Consider the following 27,376-nt stretch of genomic DNA (forward strand, 5'->3'; position numbering starts at 1 on the left):
TTGTCCCAGATTTCCAAATTGCCTATTTTCTCAATGTTCATAACATCTTACTGTAATTTTCACAGCTGATTATAAACCAGTGCTCTGTGTGTCCTGTGTCACTAAAACATAATACTTCCATGCTAAAAATCATGTATCCTGAGGCAGTACTGCAATCAGAACTGCCAAAAGCAAGTTAATTGGATAATGTACCACCATAGACAGCTTATAAACATACTGGGTGAACGAAAAAGTATTAATCCAATGTGCTTGAGTCTCTGATGGAAGTAACATGGGAGGCCCAGTTAGCCCCTTCAGATAGTTGAGGTATAGTGAGACAGGGATCTAGGGACCTTTTGGCTTTTCCTCAATAACTTGGCTGTCTTTACTTCAGTCAAAACAGGCCCCATTTCTTGTCAATGGTCAATGAAACTACACAAACCTTCTCACTGGCATGAACTGGAATTAACATGCAAGATACTAAAATAAAAGCAAAGGTCTCAGTTTTATCCCCTTACGCCCCCACCTCAATGAATTTCGCGCTCGGCATGACGTTGAGCTCTTCTTCCGTCGCCTCCGCCTCCGGGCTCACTTCTTCGACCAGGAGTCCTCCCCCCGACCAGCAGACCCATTCACCCGCCTCCAGCATTCTCCCTCTACCTGGACCCCTCACCCTGGCCTCTTACCCGCTCTTGATCTCTTCATTGAAAACTGTCGGCGAGACATTGGTCGTCTCAATTTCTCTGCTCCCCTCACTCACTCTAACCTGTCCCCCTCTGAACTTGAGGCACTCCGTTCTCTCAGGTCTAACCCCGACATGGTCATCAAACCTGCAGACAAGGGTGGTGCTGTTGTTGTATGGCGTACCGACCTCTACCTTGCAGAAGCTCAACGCCAACTCACAGACACCTCTTCCTACCTCCCTCTGGACCATGACCCCACCACCGAACATCAAGCCACCGTCCAAAGGACTGTCACTGACCTCATCTCCTCTGGAGATCTTCCCTCTACAACTTCCAACCTCATAGTCCCGCAACCCCGGACAGCCCGCTTCTACCTCCTTCCCAAAATCCACAAACGGGACTGTCCCGGCAGACCCATTGTGTCAGCCTGCTCCTGCCCAACTGAACTTATTTCTTCCTATCTAGACTCTATCTTTTCTCCGCTGGTCCAGTCTCTTCCCACCTACATCCGTGACTCTTCTGACGCCCTACGTCATTTTGACAATTTCCAGTTTCCTGGTCCCAACCGCCTCCTCTTCACTATGGACGTCCAATCGCTCTACACCTCCATCCCCCACCAGGATGGTTTGAGGGCTCTCCGCTTCTTCCTGGAACAGAGGCCCAACCAGTCCCCATCCACCAACACCCTCCTCCGCCTGGCTGAACTTGTTCTCACATTGAACAACTTCTCCTTCAACTCCATGCATTTCCTTCAAGTAAAAGGTGTCGCTATGGGTACCCGCATGGGTCCTAGTTATGCCTGTCTTTTTGTGGGATATGTCGAGCATTCTTTGTTCCAGTCCTACTCAGGCCCCCTCCCCCAACTCTTTTTCCGGTACATTGATGACTGTATCGGTGCCGTTTCCTGCTCCCGCCCCGAACTAGAAAACTTTATCAACTTTGCTTCCAATTTCCACCCTTCTCTCACCTTTACATGGTCCATCTCTGACACTTCCCTTCCCTTCCTCGACTTCTCTGTCTCCATCTCTGGGGATAGGTTGTCTACCAATATCCATTATAAGCCCACTGACTCCCACAGCTACCTTGACTACACTTCTTCACACCCTACCTCCTGTAAGGACTCCATTCCATTCTCCCAGTTTCTCCGTCTCCGACGCATCTGCTCTGATGATGCTACCTTCCATGACGGTGCTTCTGATATGACCTCCTTTTTCCTCAACCGAGGATTTCCCCCCACTGTGGTTGACAGGGCCCTCAACCGTGTCCGACCCATTCCCCGCACCTCTACCCTCACCCCTTCCCCTCCCTCCCAGAACCGTGACAGGGTTCCCCTTGTCCTCACTTTTCATCCCACCAGCCTCCATATCCAAAGGATCATCCTCCGCCATTTTCGCCACCTCCAGCGTGATGCCACTACCAGTCGCATCTTCCCCTCCCTTCCCGTCAGCATTCCGAAGGGATCGTTCCCTCCGCGACACCCTGGTCCACTCCTCCATTACCCCCACCACCTCGTCCCCGTCCCAGGGCACCTTCCCTTGCAATCGCAGGAGGTGTAATACCTGCCCATTTACCTCCTCTCTCCTCACTATCCCAGGCCCCAAACACAGGTGAAGCAGCGATTTACTTGTACTTCTTTCAATGTAGTATACTGTATTCGCTGCTCACAGTGTGGTCTCCTCTACATTGGGGAGACCAAGCGCAGACTGGGTGACCGCTTTGCGGAACATCTCCGCTCAGTCCACAAGCAGGACCCTGAGCTTCCGGTTGCTTGCCATTTCAACACTCCCACCTGCTCTCATGCTCACATCTCTGTCCTGGGATTGCTGCAGTGTTCCAGTGAACATCAACGCAAGCTCGAGGAACAGCATCTCATCTACCGATTAGGCACACTACAGCCTGCCGGACTGAACATTGAGTTCAATAATTTCAGAGCATGACAGCCCCCCACTTTACTTTCATTTTTAGTCATTTTTAGTTATTTTTTCTTCCTTTTTTTTTTGCATTCCTTTTTACAATCTTTTTTTGCATTTATTTCATTTCATCTTAGTTTGTTCAGTTTGCTTACCCACTGTTTTTTTCAGGTTGTTTTTCTTCAGGTTTGCACTTGCTGATGTTCATTATTCAGTATATTCACACCTAATCTGTACTAATGCTTTGTCTTTCAACACACCATTAACATATTGTTTGCCTTTGCTCCGTGACCTTTTGGTCAGCTATGTGGCCTGGTCCAATCTGCACCTTCTCCTTTGTTATCTCTTGCCCAACCCCCACCTCACTTGTTTATAATCTGTGACTTTTCTAATATTTGTCAGTTCCGAAGAAGGGTCACTGACCCGAAACGTTAACTCTGCTTCTCTTTCCACAGATGCTGCCAGACCTGCTGAGTGAATCCAGCATTTCTTGTTTTGGTGCAAGATACTAAAGGCCGGTTTAGGGTTTGCAAATGAGTCCCTACCAGAGACTGACAGAACCACATCTGACCCCGAGCCTGACCCGAGTCCTTCCATTTTTTCCAGTGCCCAACCCGACCATCAGTTAACCCACCTTCCTTTGTTCCTTATCTGCACAAGTTTAGTTTAGTTTAGAGATACAGCACTGAAACAGGCCCTTCGGCCCACCGAGTCTGTGCCGACCATCAACCACCCATTTATACTAATGCTACACTAATCCCATATTCCTACCACATCCCCACCTGTCCCTATATTTCCCTACCACCTACCTACACTAGGGGCAATTGCGAATGGCCAATTTACCCATCAACCTGCAAGTCTTTGGCATGTGGGAGGAAACCCACGCAGACACATAACTGTAACAAAACCACCTTTCAAGTCCAAAAAGTAAATTAACATTGGAACCACTTACACGAGGTGGCGATGCAGTGTCCCCGCCCCGGCCTGACCCAACCCCAAATGCTGGACCTGGAAGTGTGACCCTACCTGAACCCAACACATGTCATCGGGTCCCGTTGGGTTCAGGTCGGGTAGCTGGCCTTTACAAGGTACCCACTGTCCTTCAAAAGGACCAATAATCATCTTAGCTGGAGTTCAAAGGCTACTGAGGTTTTGGCACAAAATATTGGTGGCACTCTTGCCACAGAAGCAACAAAATCCTCTTAAGGATACTTCTGGCTCAGACAAAATCTTTTAAGAGAGAGTTGATCACTTGCTCAACCAGGGTTACTGGAAATCTGATTTGGTAGTTGCCACCTCAGGTCAATTCTGAAGTCTAAACATATAGTATAGAAGTCTCAATTACACACATACAATGGCCCAAAACCAACTCTTGGGCCATATTATCAAATTCACCAAACTGTTACCACATATATTCAAAACACATTTCACAGGTCACAAAGTTATGTTCCAGCCAACCAGCATAATCCAATTGCTGAGACGTTCAAGCATCATCCTTCCTTGTAAATGTTGCCTCCGTCAGAAACCCATATTTGAGAGGGAAAGCTTTTTAGAATATGGCACAGCAAATTGCTTCAAGAAAAAACTTACTTAAAATGTGCAGAGAACAGGGTAAATGCAACAACAAACGATATTATCTAATCCAGGTTGCATTACCTAGTTCTTATTTCAGCTACGAGTCGTACTACTGCCATCACAGGGGTGGAACCGTCACCAATTGCAGGGAGTGAGGTCAGAATAGAGAGACTCCCTTCCTGTGGCAGCAACATGGACTGAACTGCCTGGACTACTTTCTCTGTGATGGACAGCTTATGCAGAGGCAAGGCCTAAAAAGTATATAAAAGATCAGAATACAAATGTTAAGGGATCGCAACGTGCATTATTATAGTTTGTTTTTAAACAGCTAACTCCATCAACTTTTTTGGGGCACCACTGCCCCATTTTCTTCCCCACGTCATTTCTCCTCCTCCTTGACAGCACACAATGACCAGCAACTAACAAGAGTAGGAATCCAATGGAGCTTTGAAATCAACCAATATGCACCTGCTGCTGTCTCAGTTTGTTGCTAAAACTAGGAATGCACCACATGGAGAATCCTCAGTTGAAACCACAGTCTTACTACTCTGTGTGGTCAGCATATTAACCCATTGCGCCAATCTGTCTCCAAATAGATCAGAAGACACCTGGAAGTTCAATTCTAGAGGTAACAAAGGCTCATAGATTCAAAGCAAGATGTGTGCTTTGCGCCCAATGTACTGTTTAGCGTGAGTGTCTTGGGCTGACTGAGGACTAGAACTATTAAGAGCTGCATAGAGACACAGCAACTGTTCAATAATTTTGCAGTACAAATCAGGAAAGGCATTATAGGTACTTTCAATTTCTATATCATTCAGAATTAAGTAAAAGTTTAAATTAATCACATTATTTTTGGGGGGGGGGGCAGGTGGAGAAGAAAGAGGAAAGAAAAAAAGAGAATTGGAACAGCTGTAGCACCTCATCTTCCATTAACATTATATGGAATTAACTTAGTGAGTGCACATCCAAGTAAATGAGATGGAGGAAATTAAAGAATTTGTCCCTAGCAACATAGCTGAAAGATGCCAACACTCAGTACAAACCAGTGGTAGATGCTTCTAGCAAAAGAGAAAGAACTTCCAATGCAGGATCCTGACAAATACATGATATCATACCAAGTCTGGCAGACCAGTGCATAGTGGTTTATATCGAGCAGATGGCTAGCACCACAAAAGTACATAGAATGCATAGTTACTGGACATTGGCAGAAACTATGCAACTGTACAACAATGAACAGATTTCTAGATCAATATTTCCACGAGTTAAATGCTTGCCATTCCATTGTATCAGTAGCCCCAATCCATGTCTGATTTCTGTAAGCAACTAACCTCACATCGTGGCGTACACAGTCTCGATATTGGAACAGTCACCGTGTCTGATGCTTTGGAAGCCTTTCGAAAATCTGATAAGGGGAGTCGGACTGTGGCAATACCTTCTTGCTCGTTAATGGAGGTCACTACTCCAATGCTCCCAGATATCCCCTTCCCTGAAACCTGAGAGAGAACATTAACTCATGTTCAAAAATTAAAGTACATTTTTAGCGATTCAGGCAAACAAAAAAAATTGCATTCCCATCAGCTTTATTTTACCGTAGTAAAAATACACACAAGTTACAGAACAGAAACAGGCCACTCAACATAACCATTTGAAGCCAGTGCTGACACCCCCACGCCCCTCCAAAACAAGTCCTAATCAAACTTAGCAACCCTGTTCCAATATATCCCTTCAAATACTTTTCCTTCATTGGAACAGGAGGTGGTCATTCAGCCCCTTGAACCTGTTCTGCCATTCAATTAGATCATGGCTGATCGATACCCCAATACAATTCACCTGTTTTAGTCCCATATCCTTTAACACCCTTCATTCACCTATCTAATCTCACAGAAAGTTGACCTAGTTTCTGTCTCAAATACTAACCCTGGAAGCGAATTCCACAGCCTCACAATTGTGTAAAAGTTTCTCCTGACCTCTGCTCTAAATTACTTCCATTTAATCTTGTATCTATGTCTCTTCATTCTTGACACATCAATGCTTCAACTATTAGAAAAAGATGTGCTTCCATCCACACAATCCCAGCCTTTCATAATTTTAAACACTTCCATCATATCGCCCTGTAATCTGTTATTCTAACAAAAGATGACCCAATTTTTCAAGTCTTTCTTTGTACTTGTATTCCCTCACACCAAGCAGCATTCTTCTGAATCTGTGTTGTACTCTCTCTCAGGCCTAAAATTTTGTCCTACAGCATGGAGCACAATACTGCAGTGCAATGAGATTAAGATTTTATATCGTCTCATAATTACCTCTTGGCCTTTATAATCCATAACTCTTGTAATAAAGCCTTGAATTCCATTGACTTTAAAAAAAAAATCAACCTAAGGTGCTGCCTTTAATGCCCTGCAAACCGGTACCCCCAAATACCTCTGCTCATCCACAAAGCCTACTCCCAGAGTATAATTATTTCTGATAAAATGCATCACTTCACACTTACCGACATCAGTTGCTCTCAAATACCATTGAAGCAACTTCTGGAATTGCTCACAAGTGAAGATCATCAGGTTTGAATGCAATGGCCTGTTTAGCTGAATACCCATCAATAATCATTATCCAGACTCTCATATGAAGAACAGCCGCCACCTATACAAATGCATGCCTGCAGGAACTGCTGTCTCAACGGAAGTAAGTAAATCCTGCAATGTGGTTATATCTACGTTGCATGGGACCTGGATTCAAAACCAGCCCATACTGATTTTAAGGTTCTTGTTTGAGTTTGGTCAGTCACAATCGAGTTCCCATTACTGCCCCTAACTCAAATGAGTAAGTGCACCCACGGGACACCCATCTGACTCTTTAATATACATTTGTTCTCAGGACGTAGGTTCTGCTCACAAGGTCACATTATTGCTAAACCCATGTTATCGTTCAACTCTAGTTGCCTTAGTGATTTTTGTTATAACTAAGTATCTTGTTAGAAATTTGGTGAGTGAAGAATTAACCACATAGCGTGGGGCTAAGTCATATGTAGGCCAAGACCGAGCAGAGAAGGTCGATGAAGGGAAAACAATGGCTGACAAAGTACCACATAAAAGGCTGGTTACCAAAATTGAGGCTCATAGGAGGGTCAATTTCAGCTTGGATTAAAAAAAAAAATGACTTAAGGACAGAAAACAGCAACTTGTGGTAAATGGTTGTTTTTCAGACTGGAGGATGGTAGACAGCAGTGTTCCCCAAGGTTCAGTGCTGGGACCACTGCTTTTTTTGATATATACATACATATATATATATGCATATATATATTGGAATATAGAGTAACATTTCAAAATTTGCCAATGATACAGAACTTGGAGGTGTGGCAGACAGTGAGGATGGTACCAATCAACTTGCATCAGGACAGCGATAGGCTAGCAGAAAGAGCAGACAAGTGGCAGATGGAATTTGATAGAGAAGTAGGTGGTGATGCATTTTTGCAAAAGGGATAGGGAGATGCAATATAGAATAAATGGCACAGTTCTAAAGAGTGGAAAGGGACAGAGGGACCTGGGGGTTGGTATGCATGGATCTTTGAAGGTAGGTCATATTAAGGGAGTAGTTAGTAAAGCATATGGGATCTTGGGCTTCATAAATAGAGGTGTTAAGTACAAAAGCAGTGCAGTTATGCTGAACCTGTATAAAGCTCTGGTTAGGTCACAACTAGAGTACTGTGTCCAGTTCTGGTCACCACACTATAGGAAGGATGAGAGTCCCTAAGAGGGTACTGAGGAGAATTACCAGAATGAGGGATTTTAGTACAAGTTTAGGTTGCAGAAGCTGGGTTTGTTCTCTTTGGAGCAAAGGAGATTGAGGGGAGATTTGATAGAGGTGTACATTATTCTGACAGGTTTGTATAGGGTAGACAAAGAAAGGCTGTTCCCATTAGCTGATGGCACAAACGAGGGGACACAGATTTAAGGTTTGGGGCAAGACATACGTGGGGGGATGCGTGTAAGAACTTTTTTATGTGCAAGTGGTAATGACCTGGACCTTGTTGCCTACCAGGGTGGTGGAAGTGGAGATGATGAATGATTTCAAAAGGAAACTGGATGAGCACTTGAGGGAAATAAACTTACAGGGCTATGGGGACAGGGCCGGGGAATGGGACGGATTGGATTGCTCTGCAGACAGACCTGATGGGCTGAATGGCCTACTTCTGTGCTGTTATGACTATGACTAGGGTGGCAGGTTCCTTCCCTGAAGGATATGAGTGAACCAGTTGGGTTCTTACAACAATCGGTCAGCTTTTGTTATAATTTTTTGTGGTGCCAACTCAGAAATTACCTGACAAAAATCGAATCAATTTCACAACTTGAGGGGTCTCGACAGGGTGGTTGTGGAAAGGATGTTTCCCCTTGTGGGAGAGTCAAGAATTAGGTGTCATTATTTAAAAATTAAAATTTAAAAATAAGGGGTCGTCCATTTAAGACAGAGATGAGAATTTTTTTTCTCTGAGGGTCGTGAGACTTTGGAACTCTCCTTCTGAAAATGCAATAGAAGCAGAGTCTTTGAATATTTTTAAGGCTAAGGTACATAGTTCTTGATAAGCAAGGGGGTGAAAGGTTATTGGGGGTGAAAGGTTATTGGGGGTAGGAGGGAATGTGGAGTCAATGTTACAGTCAGATCAGCCATGATCTTATTGAACGGCAGGAGCAGGCTCAAGTGACCTAATTCTGTTCCTAAGTTGTATGTACCTTCGTCAGTCCTTCCTGTTGATGGACTGCATCTATCTTAACGCAAGGAGTCTTACAAGTAAGGCAGAAGAATTGAGGGCATTGATTAACACATGGGAATATGGAATTATTGCCATCACAGAGACATGGTTGAGGGAAGGGCCGGACTGACAGCTCAATATTCCAGGATATAGAATCTTCAGGCGTGATGGGGTGGGGGGGGGGGGGGGTTGGTGGTGTAAAAGACGAGGTGGCATTGCACTATTGATCAAGGAGTACCAATTACTGTAGTAACTTCCCCAATATTAATTGGGATAGTCTTAGTGCAAAAGGCTTAAAGGGGGCAGAATTCTTAAAGTACATCCAGGAGAGCTTTTTGAGCCAGCACATAGAAAGTCTTACAAAAGAAGGGGTGGTACTGGAGCTAATCCTAGGGAATGAATCCGGACAAGTGGTAGAAGTGGCAGTGGGGAGCATCTCGGGGATAGTGACCATAACTCTAAGATTTAAGGTAGTTATGGAAAAGGACAAAGAAGGACTGGAAATAAAGGTACTGAATTGGGGAAGGCCGGTTTCAATATGATAAAATAGGATCTGGCCAAAGTGGACTGGGAGCGGCTACTTGTACAGTGGGAGTCATTCAAAAAGGAAACAGTGTGTGTTCAGGGCCAACATGTTCCCGTAAAGTTGAAGGGTAGGACCAACAGGTCCAGGGAACCCTGGATGTCAAGGGATGTAGAGGATTGGATCAGGAAAAAAAAGGGATTATGGCAGATTCAGGGGGCTGAAAACAGCAGAGGCCCCAGAGGAGTATAGACAATGTAGGAGGGTACTTAAAAATGTAATTAGGAGAGCGAAGAGGGGGCATGAAAAAACACAGCCGGGCAAGATAAACAAAAATCCCAAGGCGTTTTATAAGTATATTAAGGGCAAGAGGATAACCAGGGAAAGAGTAGGGCCTATTAGGGACCAAAGTAGCAATGTGTGTGTAGTGCCGGAGGACATAGGTGAGGTTTTAAATGAGTACTTTTCATCTGTGTTCACCATGGAGAAGGACGATGTAGATGTAGAGATCAGGGAGAGGGAATGTGATATACTCGAACAAGTAAGCATTGAAAAGGAGGAGGTATTAGCAGGCTTAAAATTCCCCAAGCCCACATGAGATGTATCCCAGGCTGTTCGGCGAGGCAAGGGAGAAGATAGCAGGGGCTCCGACACAAATTTTCAAATTCTCTCTGGCCACTAGAGAGGTGTCAGAGGACTGGAGGACAGCAAATGTGGTACCATTATTCAAGAAGGGGAGCAGGGATAAACCAGGTAATTACAGGCCGGTGTGTCTAACATCAGTGGCAGGGAAACTATTGGAAAAATAGTTTCTCTACTTGGAGAAGCAGGGATTAATCAAGGATACTCAGCATAGCTTTGTCAGGGGGAGATCATGTCTAACAAACTTGAGTGAATTTTTTGAGGTGACTAGATGTGTAGATGAGGGTAAAGCAGTTGATGTAGTCTACATGGACTTCAGTAAGGCTTTTGATAAGGTCCTGCATGGGAGATTGGTTAAGATAGTAAGAGTCCATGGGATCCACAGCAATTTGGTAAATTGGATCCAAAATTGACAGTGGCAGGAGGCAGAGGGTGGTGGCTGAGGGATGTTTTTGCGATTGGAAGCCTGTGACCAGTGGTGTACTGCAGGGATCGGTGCTGGGACCCTTGCTGTATATTAGTGTAGATTAATGCTTTAGACCTGAATATAGGAGGTATGATCAGTAAGTTCGCCGATGACACCAAAATTGGTGGTGTCGTAAATAGTGAGGAGGAAAGCCTTAGATTACAAGACGATACAGATGGGCTAGTAAGATGGGTGGAGCAGTGGCAAATGGAATTTAATCCTGAGACGTGCAAGGTGATGCACTTTGGGAGGACTAACAAGGCAAGAGAATATACAATGGATGGAAGGACACTTGGAAGCACAGAGGGTCAGAGGGACCTTGGTGTACTTGTGCATAGATCACTGAAGGCAGTAGCACAGGTAGATAAGATGGTTAGGAAGGTATATGGAATACTTGCCTTTATTGGCCATGGCATAGAATACAAGAGCAGGGAGGTTATGATTTAAGCTGTATAATACGCTAGTTAGGCCACAGCTGGAGTACTGTGTACAGTTCTGGTCACATTATAGGAAGGATGTGATTGCACTGGAGAGGGTGCAGAGGAGATTCACCAGGATGTTGCCTGGACTGGAGCATTTCAGCTATGAAGAGAAACTGGATAGGCTAGAGTTGTTTTCCTTAGAGTAGAGAAGGCTGAGGGGAGACCTGATAGAGGTATACAAAATTATGAGGGGCATAGATAGGGTAGACAGGAAGAAACTTTTTCCCTTAGCGGAGGTGTCAATAACCAGGGGGCATAGATTTAAGGGGCAGGAGGTTTAGAGGTGATTTGAGCAAAAACTTTCACTCAGAGTGTGGTTGGAATCTGGAACGCACTGCCTGAAGGGGTGGTAGAGGCAGGATCCCTCACAACATTTAAGTAGTATTTAGATGAGCACTTGAAACGCCATAGCATACAAGGCTACGGGCCAAGTGCTGGAAAATGGGATTAGAATAGATAGGTGCTTGATGGCCAGCATGGACATGATGGGCTGAAGGGCCTGTTTCTGTGCTGTATAACTCTTTGACTCTAAACACTGGATTACTAATCTAGTACTATAACCACAAAACTGATAAAAAAAAAATAGTCACATTGGTTCATTTTGGGGATATCTAAGCTGATAATTGTTACCTAGATACTAAGTGTTCCATTCTCTAGCACTAATATCCCTCATCTGACTCCCTCTATAAAACCACCTCTTGTAAAACCAAATGTCTACACATCCTACTTTATCACTTTATATAATGTCTCCTTTTCCTATCATGTGACACATGGAAAAACTTGACAGCTGCCAGTCTGTTAAATGATACAATGCAAAGTCATTCAGAAATCCTCTGAAAAAGGAAACTTGTATATTTTAGAAAGCCATTGTGTTTATAGTTGGGACATGCTCTCTGGGTTCGGAGAACGCTCATAAACCCCAAGCATTTCACCGCCTAATAACCATGCCTAATTATTGTTTAATGTCTATGCAAAGTTAATTTAGAACAAAGGTCTTGCACATCAATACACAGAAATGCGTGGACAACCGAGTAGATTACCTGTACTTCAGATCCTATTTTAATGGTCTCTTTGAAGCCCCCAAGTGCACAGAGTGCTGCCACTGCCTGCCGCCCAATAGCCTGCAGTTTTGCCAATTTCCTCCCACTGCTACTTCCATTTTCCAGGACACTCTCTGCATATTTACCAAGCTGAGGGATGTACATCAGTGCTCGAGACAGAACCTGATAGATGGAGAACAAGATTTCAGTAAACTCTTACAGCATTTACATAACATCTTTAACTTAACAAAACATCTCAAAGAATTTCATAATTAGGGTATGGAGGAAACCAGGAGGGAGGTTGTGGAAGGTAGTCATAAATAATTAAGTGGACTTTTGAGTTCCTGTGCATGAAGGAAAGATGGCTGCAGGCTCTGTCACTGACCACAGAGTGGAAGGATTGTGCCTAGTTGGATGTGGGCAGCACTCTTGGAGGAGTTGAATTTTGTGTTGAGTGCAACAGCTGAGGCCAGTGAGGAAGGCATTGGGAATGCCGAGTTTGGGGTATAAGGCATGGATGAGAATTTCAGCAGCAGTGATATAGAGGTACAGCTGAAGTAAGGTGATGTTGCGGAGATGGAAATAGCAGGGCTCGCAATAGACTCTGTGGGATTTGAAGCGGGTAGGAGTTGAACAGGTTGTGCAGGCTTGCAGAAAGAGGATGGAATAGGTTCTAGGGTATAGAATCTCTGGAGGAGGCCGAAGAGGATGAGGCTTTGGTATTGTCAATGTTGAGCTGCAAGTGCTGGCTCATCTTTGAGCAAGCATGCCAGCACATTGGTCACTGCGGAATGAAAGATATTACTGGAGAGAAAAAACTGGGCATCACTGGCATACATATGAAAGTTGTTTACAGATAATGTTGCCAAGGCCAACGTAAAGATAAGCAATGGGAGGGATTCAAGAATTGAAACTTTGGCACAATGGAGGTGAACATGCAGACACATAAGGAAAAGCTGTCATCATAAATGAAAACATTTTTACCTCAACATTGGCATTCTGCACCTCCAGAAACTCCATGGCCCAGAACTTGATCCTACCCCCTCCTTCTATGCCCACTGAGGCTCAATCCAAACATGCTGAACCTGTTCAACTCGAAGCTGAGCTTCAAAAGTCCCACAGATTGTTTGTTTGTTTGTACCCTTGTGGGAAGAAATAAACTCTCAGATACCTGTGTGTAACTGAGATTTTCAGCATGGCTGGCATTTTAATGAATTGAAAACCAAAGTTGAGGATTCTGGCTTACAAAATCCTAAAAAATAAAATTCACATCAACTCCATTCTAAAATCAGGTGTCAGAACAGCAGTAAAACTTTACTAAAACTGATCATGGGGAAATCTGAGCTGTAGTGGGCAGGCCACAGGATAAGAAAAAGGTGTAGGTGGCTTCAAGACCACCATAAAAGAATACAAATACAGTAGAAGCTTAATTATCCACCTGAATAGACCCTCCTATAGAATAACCAAAACTCTGATAATTTAAAGTCTCCCTACACTGGTCTGACATGGTGAGCTTTTCGCTTCTGCTTAATCTATGTTGATTACCAAATCAACTGCCCATCATATTTACGCAAGACCCAAGTTTTCTCCCACTTTAAAAGTGAGATATTGCCGAAAAACAAAATTACAGGGAGCCTGGCTCTCGCTGGTTTCCGAATTCAAAACTAAATACCAGGACTGCAATGATAAATTCTACTGGACAAGCAGATTGCCATTTATACTGATGGATCAATGAAACAGAATATATGAAATATCAATTCGAAACTCTCAAGCCAATTTCAAATAATTTGTGCAAAGCTAAAGCCAATTATTATTAAATGAACAAGTCAAAAAACATCTTTACAATAATCAAATTTCAATAAGCTTTTTACTGCCCTTCCTCACTGTACATCACTTTCCTAAATTTGTTGCATAAAAGCCAAAAATCATAAAGACTTGAGAATTATGAGGACGAGGTTCAAAGTGCCAATAACAGGAAAAATCTGGAAAACAAAATTAAAATGGTTTCTTCAAAGCATGTTCTAGGCCTACAAGCATGCATTTTGTTTTACTTACCTTTTCCGCTGTGGTGGTCCAGATCTGGGCGGTGCTGAACTCAGGAGCCATTAGTAAGTTGTGCAGCAGAGCAATCACCTCTGCTGCCATGCTGTTTGCCACGTGGCCGCTGATGAATGGTCGGACTGGGTCTGTTCTGCAGGGAGAGGAAAGGGAATAAAGTGACACGTTATCAAGCCAAAAAACGAAAGAAAACATCCAAGATTCAAGTCATACTCCAGTTTCAAAGTTATTCTGGAAGTGAAAGACCAAGGTTAAAGCAGCCCAGGTGCTCCCTTTTTAGTAACTTGTCTATTGCTTCAACTCTCATCCAATTCTCAAACCAATACTATAGAAATAAGTGTGCATTGCAGGTACTATTGACCAAGCTCCTGGTCCATCTCAGACACTGATCAAATTGATCTCAGACAAAAAAAAACTGCATTTATATAGCACCTCTCAAGACCATGGGATGTCCCAAAGTGCTTTATAGCCAATGAAATGCTTTTAAAATAACAGAAAAGGCTGGCAATATTCAGCAGGTAAGGCAGCATATGTGGAGAGAGAAACACAGTTAAAGTTTCAGGTTGATAACCTTTCACCAACCTGAAAAATTAATTCCCAGGACCTCAAAACTGTACATTTCATTTCCTCAGTTTTCCCTTCTACCTAAAATCAACAAGTCTTTGATTCCACCCTTGACATCTGATCACTACTTTTGTTTTATTCTGGCCCCTCTAGAACCTTCCTGATGTTAGGTATTAGAGTTCTTGGTCCTGTAGCTAGCTTTCACAGTTCAAAAAAAATCTTAAATCAGATAATATATTTTAGTAGCAGAACTTGAACAGTTTAACTGTTCTCCACACTGAAAGGGTATGCTCCCTCATTATCTGGTCTTCATTTCTCTCTTCCCTCTCACCATCTCGTACCTGGCAAGCTCTGCATTTTTTTCTCTGCAGATGGACGTCTGAGCTGTCTTCTTCTTATCGCCAGTTGTCAGTCCACTGGTAGCCTCCTGACTGGCAACCTCCACTGGTGGTCCCACACTTACAATTAGTCCTGACTGAGCCCATTTGGTAGCCTTGCGCAAGGCTGCAACTGCCTCTTCTGTGATAACTTCACAGTACCCACTCTGAAAACCAAAGACACCATTAGTATGTCCCAGCAGGCATATTTTGCATCAAAGTAAATTACTGTTCTATTTCAGGATAAAGAAACATGGCATTGCCACAGCCAAGCTGAAAGATAACTTTTGTGAGTTATATCATCTGAACAGTTAATCATAACTTGATTTATACAATGTATGAATTCTCCACTTTGAAAAAAGGAGCACTTTGTTGAGTTTTACTACCTAAATGCTCCGGTTTCCTCCCACATGCCAAAGACTTGCAGGTTGATAGGTAAATTGGCCATTAGCAATTGCCCCTAGTACAGGTACGTGGTAGGGAAATATAGGGACAGGTGGGGATGTGGTAGGAATATGGAATCAGTGTAGCATTAGTATAAATGGGTGGTTGATGGTTGGCACAGACTTGGTGGGCCGAAGGGCCTGTTTCAGTGCTGTATCTCTAAACTAAACTAAATGGAACACACTATTCATTTGGGACTGAAGATTCAGAATGTAAGGTATTAACAGCAATTAATTTCCTTCTTAAAAGGAGGAACTTGTATTTTTAATACATGGAAGGAATTTACGAGTGTGGTCTGAAGAAAACCATTTTGTTTGTCAAAGAAAAAGTCAAAACACTATTGAGAAACAGTAAAGTGACACCTTTCAGCATACAACTCCTCTGATCTGACATGCATCAGTCCATAGACTTAAAAGTAGTTTTATTTTTCTGATGTCAAAGGTCTTGCTGAGTGCAGACTGAGTCATGGAGACTTTGAAGGCCCCAGGTTCAATCCCCAGTCCGTGCTGAGGATGCTATGATTGTCAGAACCATACAAGGCTCTCTGAACTGGACTCATATTCTCAATTCCTTACTTTAGTCATATCCCGATCCATCTTCACTACTTTCTCCATGTTGGCTCCAGTGCCCAGTCGAAAAGGACGGCCCTCTGAACTACTGCAAAGGAGAGAGATGCAATTACATAACTGTACAACTGAATATTTTACTTCACAATTGTACTGTCAGCTCACCTGATACTCTCATTCATGCCTTTGTTACCTCTAAACTTGACTATTCCAATGCACTCCTGGCTGGTCTCTCACATTGTACTCTTCGTAAACTTGAGGTCATCCAAAACTTTGCCTGTTTATAACTCACACCAATTCCCTTTCCCCCATCAGCCTTGTGCTCGCTAACCTACAATGGCTCCCAGTCAAGCAACATCTTGATTTAAAAATTCTCATCCTGGTTTTGAAATCCCTCCATGGCCTGGCCCTTCCCTATCTCTAATCTCCTCCAGCCCCATAATCCTCCAAGATATCCACTCTCCTCTAATTCTGGCTTCTTGCACATCCCTGATTTTACTCGCTCCACTACTGGTGGACCTGCCTTCAGTTGTCTAGGCCCCAAGCTCTGGAATAACCTTCATACACCTCTCCACCTAGCTGTCCTCCTTTAAGAGGCTCCTTAAAACCTACCTCTTTGACCAAGTTTACGGTCATCTGACCTAATATTTCCTTTTGTGGTTCAGTGTAATACTTAGTTGCATAATGCTCCTGTAGGCTCCATGGGACGTTTTATTGTGCTAGAGGTGCAACATAAGTTGTTGATACAGACTATATTGCTCTCTGCACAGCATAAGATATCATTTGGCATATCTAAGACTGCACTGGGAGTGACGCTGAACAGCTGCAGAGCACTCTGAGGAGGGAGGGTGAACAGCCAGTCACAGTCCATCATTGGTACCAACCACATAGGTAGAAAGAGGGATGAGGTCCAGCAGGCAGAGTTTAGGGAGTTGGAAAGAAAGTTAGGATGCAAGACCTCAAAAGGTAGTGATCTCCAGATTATCCCTCGTGAGTCCTAGTGAAGATATATGTATAGAGCAGATGAATGCTGGATAGAGAATGGCTGGATTGATCTTGCAGGAAGGAGGGCGTGAGATTCCTGGGACATTGGGACCAATTCTGGGGGAGATGGGACTTGTACAGGCTGGACGGGTTGTACCTGAACAGAGCGGGGGACCAACGTCCTTGTGGGACAATATGCTACTGCTATTGGGGAGAGTTTAAACTAACTTGGTAGGAGTGCGGGAACCAGGAGGTAACAGCAGAGGGGAAAAACAAGCCGCACAGAGAATTGGGAGAGACAGATAGCACGAGTGTAGCAAACAGTAAAGTATTAAGTGTGGTCAGAGTAAGAGAGAATGTAATAAGGTCTAAATTGGGTTTCCTGTGCATCCAGGTGAATGTGCAGAGTGCAGTAAATAAAGTTGGCGAGCTGCAAGCTCAGACAGCCACTTGGAAATATGATGTGATGATGATAGAGACCTGGCTCAAAAAAAAGGGCAGGACTGGATATTAAATATTCCTGGATACAAGGTGTTCAGGAAAGATAGGGAAGGAAAGAAAAGGAGGGGGGGAAGCAATATTGATTAAAGAGAACATTACAGTGCTGGAAAGAGGGGATGTCGTAGAGGAGTCAAGGACACAATCTATTTGCTTAGAGCTAAGAAACAATAGAGGTACCATTACACTATTGGGTGCATTCTATAGGCCACCAACTAGTGGGAAAGATATAGAGCATCAAATTTCCAAGGAAATTAGAGAGAGGTGCAAGAATTATAGAGTAGTTATAATGGAGACTTTAGTTATCCTAATGTAGACTGGGATAGTAATAGCGAATAGGGCAGAGTGGGGGAATAGTTTAACAAGTGTATTCAGGACAAATTATCCAGACCAGTATGATTCTGGCCCAACTGCTGGTTCTGGGGAATGAGGTGGGTCAAGTGGCAGTAGGGGAACATTTAAGTTGCAGTGATCATAGTATCATAAGATTTAAGTTGGCACAGAAAAGGGCAAGGAGGAGTCCAGAGTGAAAATAATTCACTGAAGGGCAAACTTCAAATGGGGTGAGAACACATTCCCTATTCCCTAGGATTAGCTCCAGTACCACCCCTCCTCTTGTAGAACTCTCTACATACTGGCTCAGAAAGCTCTCCCGAGTACACTTTAAGAATTCCGCCCCCTTCAAGCCTTTTGCATTAATACTATCCCCTCTAAAGTCCGGGGCAGCGGCAGGCAGCGGCGGACCTGAAAGGAACTGGGACTGAAGTGGAGCTGTAAATAAAAGAGCAGGACTCGAGAACCTTCACTTACCTAAAGTCCGGGGAAGCAGCAGGCTCGCTGACTGTGTCAGCGTGCGCTCTGTTTTGATTAAGTGAAAAAAACTAATAGTGATATCACTGAAATTCTGTGGGCTCAGTGGGCAGTAGCTGTTATTGCCGGGGGATAGCTGAAAAAGACTAGAGTAAAAAAAAAAGGTTCCTTTTAAAATAAAGCCCGAGGATAACTACCTGTAAATTATTAGTAATTACTAGCCGTACGAGTGCTGTTTGCACGGAGTGAGGCTGTAGGTTGAGTGTGGGTATTTTTGCTGGTTGGGGGGGAGGGGGGGGGGGGGGCGGTGGAAGGTGCTCTTTGGTCCCTTTCTTTTCTGCCTTCTCAGCCTCAAAGGTACAGGGGATAAAGCTGATTATTAATAGCTGGTAAGTTATAACACCAGCAAAATTTCATTGTAAAGCTAAGTAATGGCAGGGCAGCTCGGCCAAATGGAATGCGCCTCCGATGCAATGTGGGAAGTCGTGGATGTGCCATGCGACCTTGGCGAACAGGTCTGCAGAAAGCGTCTCCAGTTGCAGAAGCTTGAGCTTCAGGTTTTGGAGCTCGATCGGCGGCTGGAGTCACTGTGGCGCATCCGCGAGGTGGAGGATTACATGTTTAGTTTAGTTTTTTTAGTTTAGTTTAGTGATACATGGATGGCACCTTTCAGGAGGTGGTCAACCCGGTGCCTAGGCGAGCACAGTAGGAGGGGGCCTGGGTGGCTGCCGGACGTACTAAGAGGTCAGGGCAGATAGTGCAGAAGTTCCCAGAGGACATCCCACTTTCTAACCGGTATTCAGTTCTGAGTACCGATGGGAAAGAGGATCCCACTGGAGAGTGCACTGAATGTCATAACCGGAACACCACAGGTGACTCAGCTGTGCTGGGATGGAGAGAAAGGGACAAGAGGGCAATAGTAGTAGGTTAGCGAAACAGATGGACGTTTTTGTGGTCACAGATGGTTTTGGATCTGGAGCGGCGGCTAGAGACACAGTGGAGCATCCATGAGGTTGAGATCATCATGGATAGCACGTACAGGGAGGTGGTCACAGCACAGTTAAAGACTGCTCAGGCAGAAAGGGAATGGGTGAAGAACTAGGCAGGTGGTGCAGGAGTCTCCTGGGTCCATCTCCCTATCTAACAGATTTTCCACTTTGGATACTGTTGGGGGAGATAGCTTCACAGGGGAATGCAGCAAGAGCCAAGTCTGTGGCACAACAGGTGGCTCAGCTGCACAGGAGGGGAGGAAAAAGAGTAGGACAGCTATAGTGACAGGGATTCTATTGCAAGGGGTACAGATAGGCGTTTCTGTGGAGAAAACTTGACTCCAGGATGATATGTTGCCTCCCTGGTGCTAGGGTCAAGGATGTCACGGAGCAGCTGCAGGACATTCTGAAGGGGGAGGGTGAACAGTCAGTGGTCGTGGTTCACATTGGTACAGACGACATAGGCAGAAAGAGGGATGAGGTCCTGCGACAAGAATTTAGGGAGCTAGGTAGCAGATTAAAATGCAGGACCATAAAGGTTGTAATCTCTGGATTACTCCTGGTGCCATGTGCTACTGAGTATAGGAATAGGAGGATAGAGCAGATGAAAGCGTGGTTGAGATGGTGCAGGAGGGAGGGCTTTAGTTTCCTGGATCACTGGGTCTGTTTGTGGCAAAGGTAGGACCTGTACAAGTTGGGCGGGTTGCACCTGAACCGGAACCGGACCAACATCCTTGCTGGGCGATTTGCTAGTGCTGTTGAGGGGGGTGGGGGGGGGGGGGGGCGGTGTTTAAACTAATTTGGCAGGGGGATGGGAAACACAGTGGAGGTACAGTACAGGGTGATGCACAGTCAAATATAGAAGAGAAACAGAGTCAGTCTGGAAGGCAGAACAAATATAGACCTGTTAAGGCACAAGTGAATAATGCAAGGCTGGACTGCATCTATTTTAACGCAAGGAGTCTTACTGGTAAGGCAAATTAATTGAGGGCGTTGATTAACACATGGGAATGAGATATTATTGCTATCACAGAGACATGGTTGAGGGAAGGACAGGTCTGGCAGCTCAATATCCCAGGGTATAGAATCTTCACGCGTGATAGGGGAGGGCGTAAAAGAGGAGGTGGCACTGCACTGTTGATTAAGGAGTCAATTACTGCAGGAAGGAGGGATGATATCTTTAGAAGGTTCCTCTAATGAGGCCATATGGGTAGAACTTAAAAACAAAAGGGAGCAATCACTTGGCTGGGAGTGTACTACAGGCCTCCAAACAGTCAGGGAGAGATAGAGGAGCAGATATGTAGGCAAATTTCAGAGAGGTGTGAAAATAATAGGGTAATAATAGTAGGGGATTTCAATTTCCCCAATATTAGAGGGGATAGTCTTAGTGCAAAAGGCTTGAAGGGGGCGGAATTCTTAAAGTGCATTCAGGAGAGCTTTCTGAGCCAGCATGTAGAGAGTTCTACAAGAAGAGGGCTTTTGGCTTGTGGGAGGAAACCGGAGCACCCGGAGAAAACCCACGCAGACACAGGGAGAACTTGCAAACTCCACACAGGCAGTACCCGGAATCGAACCCGGGTCCCTGGAGCTGTGAGGCTGCGGTGCTAACCACTGCGCCGCCCTTGTAGGAAAGTCTACATCAGACCAGTGGGAGCCATTCAGAAAGGAAATAGTGAGAGTTCAGTGCTAACATGTTCCCGTAAAGGTGAAGAATAGGACCAACAGGTCCAGGGATATAGAGGATTGGATCAGGAAAAAAAAAAAATAGGCTTATGGCAGATTCAGAGAGCTGAAAACAGAGGAGGCCCTAGAGGAGTATAGAAAGTGTAGGGGGGTACTTCAAGTAATTAGGAGAGCGAAGAGGGGGCATGAAAAAAACACTGCAGACAAGATAAAGGGAAACCCCAAGGCGTTTTATAAGTATATTAAGGGCAAGAGGATAACCAGGGAAAGGAGTAGGGCCCAATAAGAACCAAAGTGGCAACCTGTGTGTGGAGCCACAGGATATAGGTGAGGTGTTAAATGATTACTTTTCATCAGTGTTCACTATGGAGAATGACGATGTAGGTGTAGAGATCAGGGAGGGAGATTGCGATATATTTGAACAAATTAGCATTGAAAGGGAGGCAGTATTAGCTGTTTTAGCGGGCTTAAAGGTGGATAAATCCGCAGGCTCAGATGAGATGTATCCCAGGCTGCTATGTGAGGCAAGGGAGGAGATAGCAGGGGCTCTGACACAAATTTTCAAATCCTCTCAGGTCACAGGAGAGGAACCAGAGGACTGGAGGACAATGAATGTGGTACCATAATTCAAGAAGGGTAGCTGGGATAAACCAGGTAACTATAGGCCAGTGAGTCTAACATCAATGGTAGGGAAACTATTGGAAAAAATTGAGACAGGATTAATCTCCACTTGGAGAGGCAGAGATTAATCAGGGATAGTCAGCATGGCTTTGTCGGGGGAGATTGTGTCCAACAAACTTGATTGAATTTTTCGAGGAGGTGACTAGATGTATAGATGAGGGTAAAGCAGTTGATGTAGTCTACATGGATTTCAGTTAGGCTTTTGATAAGGTCCTGCAAGGGAAATTCGTCAAGAAGGCAAGAGTCCATGGGATCCAGGGCAATTTGGCAAATTGGATCCAAAATTGGCTTAGTGGAAGGAGGCAGAGAGTGATGGTCGAGGGTTGTTTTCACGAATGGAGGCCTGTGAACAGTGGTTTACTGCAGGGATCGGTGCTGGGATTCTTGCTGTATAGTAGTGTACATTGAAGATTTAGGCGTGAATATAGGAGGTACGATCAGTAAGTTCACGGATGACATGAAAATTGATGGTATTGTAAATAGTGCGAAAGTTTTAGATTACAGGACAATATAGTTGGGCTGGGAAGATGGGTGGAGCAGTGGCAGACAGAATTTAATCCTGAGAAGTGTGAGGTGATGCACTTTGGGAGGACTAACAAGGCAAGAGAATATACAATGGGTGGTAGGACTCTAGGAAGTACAGAGGGTCAGAGGGACCTTGGTGCATTTGTCCATAGATCACTGAAGGCAGTAGCACAGGTAGATAAGATGGTTAGGAAGGCATATGGAATACTTGCCTTTATTGGCCATGGCATAAAATACAAGAGCAGGGAGGTTATGATTTAAGCTGTATAAAACGCTAGTTAGGCCACAGCTGGAGTACTGTGTACAGTCCTGGTCACCACATTATAGGAAGGATGTGACTGCACTGGAGAGGGTGCAGAGGAGATTCACCAGATGTTGCCTGGGCTGGAGCATTTCAGCTATGAAGAGAGACAGGATAGGCGGAGATTGTTTTCCTTGGAGCAGAGAAGGCTGAGGGGGGACCTCATTGAGGTATACAAGATTATGAGGGGCATTGATAGAATAAATAGGAAGAAACTTTTTCCCTTAGCGGAGGGGTCAACTATCAGGGGGCATAGATTTAAGGTAAGGAGCAGGAGGTTTAGAGGGGAGCTGAGGAACAATGTTTTCACTGAGGGTGGCTGGAATCTGGAACACACTGCCTGAAGGGGTGGTAGAGGCAGGAACCCTCACAACATTTAAGTAGTATTTAGACGAGTACTTGAAACGGTATAGCATACAAGGCCATGGGCTGAGTGCAAGAAAATTGGATTAGATTGGATGGGTGCTTGATGGTCAGCGCAGACGCACTTGGCCGAAGGGCCTGTTTCTGTGCTATGACTCTATAACCCATCTGGCCCAGGTAAACTGGAATCAGAGATTGGCAGGCAAAGCTATAACAGAACAATTTTAGGCTGCTTTTAAAGAGGAAATAGTTTGGTTACAGTTGAGGTACATTCCCAAGTGGGGGAAATGTAGGTCAAGCAAGTCAAAAGCTCACTGGATGATGAGAGTAAATTGAAGTAGAAAAAGGGTGCATATGACAGATCTCAGGTTGATAATTGAGAACCAATTTAGAAAGTTCAGAGGAGAAGTGAAAAAATAAATAAGCAGCAAAGAGAGTGTATAAGAGATAGGCAGCTAGCTAATATAAAAAAGAATTCAAAAGTCTTTGCTGGGCATATCAATAATAAAGGGGTGACAAAATAAGGAGTGGGGCCAATTAGGGACCAAAAAGGGGATTTACGTATGGTAGCAGAGGGCATGGTTGAGGTACTAAATGAGTACTTTTGCATCTGTCTTGACCAAGAAGATGCTGCCCAAGTCATAGTGAAAAAGGAGATAGTTGAGCACTGGATGGGCTAAAATTGATAGAGGAGGTATTAGATAGGCTGGCTGCACTTAAAAGTTGATAAGCCACCAGCACCAGATGAGATGTATCCAAGGATACTGAGGGAAGTAACTGTGGAAATTGCAGAGGCACTGGCCATAATCTTCCGTTCCTCCTTAGATACAGGGGTGGTGCCAGAGGACTGCAGAGTTGCTAATGTTACACCCCTATCCAAAAGGGAAGTAGTAATCGGCCTGTAGTTGCTGGGCTTGTCAGTTTAACCTCAGTGGCGGGAAAGCTTTTAGAAACAATAATTTGGGACAAAATGAAAACTCTTGGACAAATATGGAATAATTAAGGAAAGCCAGCATGGATTTGCTAAAGGTAAATCGTGTTTAACTAACTGAGTTTTTTGATGACGTTAACAGAGAGGGTTGATGAGGTTAACACAGTTGATGTGGTGCACGTGGAATTCCAAAAAGCGTTTGATAAAGTGGCACTTAACAAGCTTGTCAAAGTTAGAGCCCATGGAATAAAAGGGACAGTAGCAGCTTGCATACAAAGTTGGCTGAGTGACAAGAAACAGAGAGTAGCGATGAATGGTTGTTTCTCGGACTAGAGGAAGGTATATAGTGGCATTCCTCAAGCATCGGTATTAGGAATATATATGTATATGTGACCTAGACACAATGGGCCAAATAGCCTCCTTCTGTGCTGTAACCATTCTATGGTTCTAGGTACCATCTTCAAAAATGAAGGTTAGGAAGTAAAAACTTCAGCCTAACTGAAATCTAATTTTGGACTGAACTTTAAATTTTAAAAAATGTTGCTTTGTATGCCAGTCCTAATTTAGTCAATAAACATCAATAGCTCAGTGGCAGATTAATTTGAAACTAAACCATATAAACACGAAAGCTCCTAGATTTAATTAATGGTCTCTAAGTTAACTGATCTGAGCTGAGTGTGTTTTGGGGGCCATGATAAATGGTCTCCGAGCTAAGAAGGGGGAAAAAAAAAAAACAGGGTTGATACTACCGATTCATTCTGGAAAGTATGCAAGTGTGATCAGTTGATGACAATATGGGCATCCAAGCACTACTGTTTCAGTTCACAATTTGTGCTAAGTCAGACAGAGGTGGTGTCTGTGTGGGTGGGCTGTGCAAGTGTGGACTGGATTGGACTTGATTCTAATCTTAGCCCTTAACCTACAGTCAAAGAGCCTGCCAATATTCCTGATTCAGGTTTACATGAAACTTCCTCGTGAGATACTAGAGACTAGCCAGTGCCAATGGGTTATTAATCAGCAACTTCAGGAGAGGAGGAAAGAGGAGGCGGAAAAGATAATACTGCTACACCTACCTGAGTAATGGCTGAAGGACTTCATGGGATGACTGATCTTCACGTTTATGAATTAAGATAGACAGTTTACCATCTACTGCCTCACTTTCCTCTCCACCATCTTTTTCTGTTTTTACTGAGTTCTTCGGGCTGGATTTTGCAAAGGAAGAACCGGCTTCTGATGTGCTGGGAGACAGCACGGTTTGACACCCTGAGGGACAAAAGTGTTAAATGTTCAGGTTCTGAAACAAACAGATCTAGCCAATATTGCTCTGTTGGAATGCCATATTTCCTGGACACTGGACTACTGAAGCTATGTGAACACTCAAGGCAGAAATATATTTCATTTCCTCACTTTAGGCTATTTAATACTAGCCCCAGAATTAATTCTGTAACTGGCAGCGTGTATCCAGTTTTTGACTTCACACCAACAGTAATTCCCAACACAAAACTTAACACTCAACCCAAAAAAAAATGGTCTGTGCTGTTAGTGGGTCTCAGCTGGAGTAACAACCTTGCATCAGCACACCTGGGTTACTGAAGGGAAGAAAATACCAGCCAGAATTTTATCTTAGGCGGACGGGAGTTTGCCACTGACGTAAAAGTCGGTGGCAAACCCGCTTTCGCCTAGCCCAGGGATCCGTCCCGCATTTTATGGGTCCCCGGGCTTTAATTGTCCCGAGGCGGGATTTTCACCCGCTTGAGGGAGGAAGTCCCGCCTCACTGAGCTGCCAGCCAATCATCGGGCCGGCAGCTCTTAGTCCCAGCAGAGCCACCGGGAGCAGTGGCGACTGCTAGGACTGCAGCCCAGCCAACCGAGGAGGATGCCATAGAGCCCGGATCCAAGGTAGGTTTTGGATGCTTCACCAGGTGATCGGTCGTGCCCCAGTGAGATAAGGGTGTTCTTTTGGGGGGGGGGAGAAGAGGGGGCGTCTTGGGACCCAGGGGCGGCCCTCAATAGGGCATAGGGTGCCCCAATTGTCAGGGCACCCCCACCCCCCCTCCCAGGGTGCGGAAAGACCGGCAGCTCTCATTGGGCAGCCTTTCATGTCCCCAGCACGCCAGTTTGCCACGGGTAAAGTACCCATGGAGGCGGGCGAAGGCCCTTAAGTGACCACTTCAGGGCCTTGATTGGCCTGGGGCGGGCGGACCATTTCTCGCTACCCCCCCCCCCCCCCGCCACCGCCAACCTCCGTAAAGTTGGCCAGAGGCGGCAGTGGGTCGGGAAGGCCTCCCGGAGCCTCCTGTTCAATTTTATGCCACCATCTGGCTCGCTGGGGTGGCGTAAAATTCCAGCACCATGTCTGCTTCTGATCAGTACTTAGTCAACTGTCGCAGAGTCTGCATGTGTGGCTTTGAGTTCAGGACAGGATAGGGCTCAGCTGTGATGCCCCTTTTGAGGAACAGCCTACTAACATTAAACTGTCTAGGCACACAAATAAAAAATGGCCACTGGACAAGTTGATGCCAAAAAAACCTTACACCAGTAAGACAACACCTTCAGGGAAGGAAGGGCACAAAAGGAGGAAAATGAGAACAAAATTTAGATCCCTGGTTTCAGGTAAGCAGAGCTTTAGGAATATACATGTGCAACAAGGATGAAGCCACAACATTAATAAAAAAACACTAATCAAGGACTTGTGTCAATCACAGCAATGATAATACCACACCAGCTCTACAGCCATTTTTCTTCAGCTCTATGTTCCACAACCTCTCTCTCTCTGAGCTGACAGTGCAGAAATCTCCTGGACCTCAGCACCTGACCTTGCCAGTGTTATTCCAGAGCCAGAAGGTTGTGGCTGTCTGGAAACAGTACTTTCAACATAAAAATATACACACAATGTTCCACATCACCTGCAAACCAAGAATACATCAGAAACCAGTGGTTCTCAGAATAATTTCTTCCCATAAAGGGATGGCACTATGTTTTATAGTTATGCAAATAACTGCCTGTCTAAGGGTGACAGACCAAGGGTTGAACTGATTAGGAGTGAAAGAGAAGACAACTGGCCAATTCCAGGGTAAGACCAAGTCGATAGGTTTTAAATGGTTTAAGATATAGAAGGCAGATTAGTAATATGAAGTGGCAAAAGTTACCTTCCCAATTTAGTTGTACATTACTACTCATTATCCAGCAACTTACCTGGTACAACATAATCAGCAAGCTTAGCTAACAGAAGTGATGCAATATTTGAAGCTGGATCACCAGGGTCATCCTGTTCGTTGTCCAGGGAAGGTACAGAATAGCTCCATGGAGGCAGTTCCACATTCCCACAATCTTCCACACTCATGAGAGGCAAGGCAGCACGGCACAGCTGAAGGATAATGAGTACCAGCTTGGGGGATGGTCGCTGGTCTAACAACAATGAAAGGAGCTTGGACACACAGGCAGGCTGGCTGAGGATTGCTTTACCAATCTGACTTCTGATGAGATCAGAGATAAAACGATTAAATGATTGACAAAATGATTGATAAAATTTGCTTCACTGGTTTCCAAATGTCATAT

The 27,376-nt window shown here is 44.6% G+C and overlaps 1 protein-coding gene across 1 annotated transcript in view; it reads right to left on the reverse strand.

Annotated features, from left to right (window-relative positions):
* The window catches only part of LOC137382906 (probable E3 ubiquitin-protein ligase HECTD4), a 361,123-nt gene that overhangs the window by 84,681 nt on the left and 249,066 nt on the right, over positions 1-27,376 (reverse strand). The window contains exons 36-43 of the mRNA XM_068055483.1: positions 27,014-27,294; positions 24,892-25,081; positions 16,063-16,144; positions 15,008-15,210; positions 14,100-14,235; positions 12,045-12,227; positions 5,476-5,640; positions 4,229-4,398 (exon numbers count right to left, since the gene is read on the reverse strand). Of these exons, the coding sequence (XP_067911584.1) occupies positions 4,229-4,398; positions 5,476-5,640; positions 12,045-12,227; positions 14,100-14,235; positions 15,008-15,210; positions 16,063-16,144; positions 24,892-25,081; positions 27,014-27,294 (1,410 nt within the window). The remainder of the gene's footprint in view (positions 1-4,228; positions 4,399-5,475; positions 5,641-12,044; positions 12,228-14,099; positions 14,236-15,007; positions 15,211-16,062; positions 16,145-24,891; positions 25,082-27,013; positions 27,295-27,376) is intronic.

Source organism: Heterodontus francisci, chromosome 23 (genome assembly GCF_036365525.1).
Source record: "Heterodontus francisci isolate sHetFra1 chromosome 23, sHetFra1.hap1, whole genome shotgun sequence".
NCBI lineage: Eukaryota > Metazoa > Chordata > Chondrichthyes > Heterodontiformes > Heterodontidae > Heterodontus > Heterodontus francisci.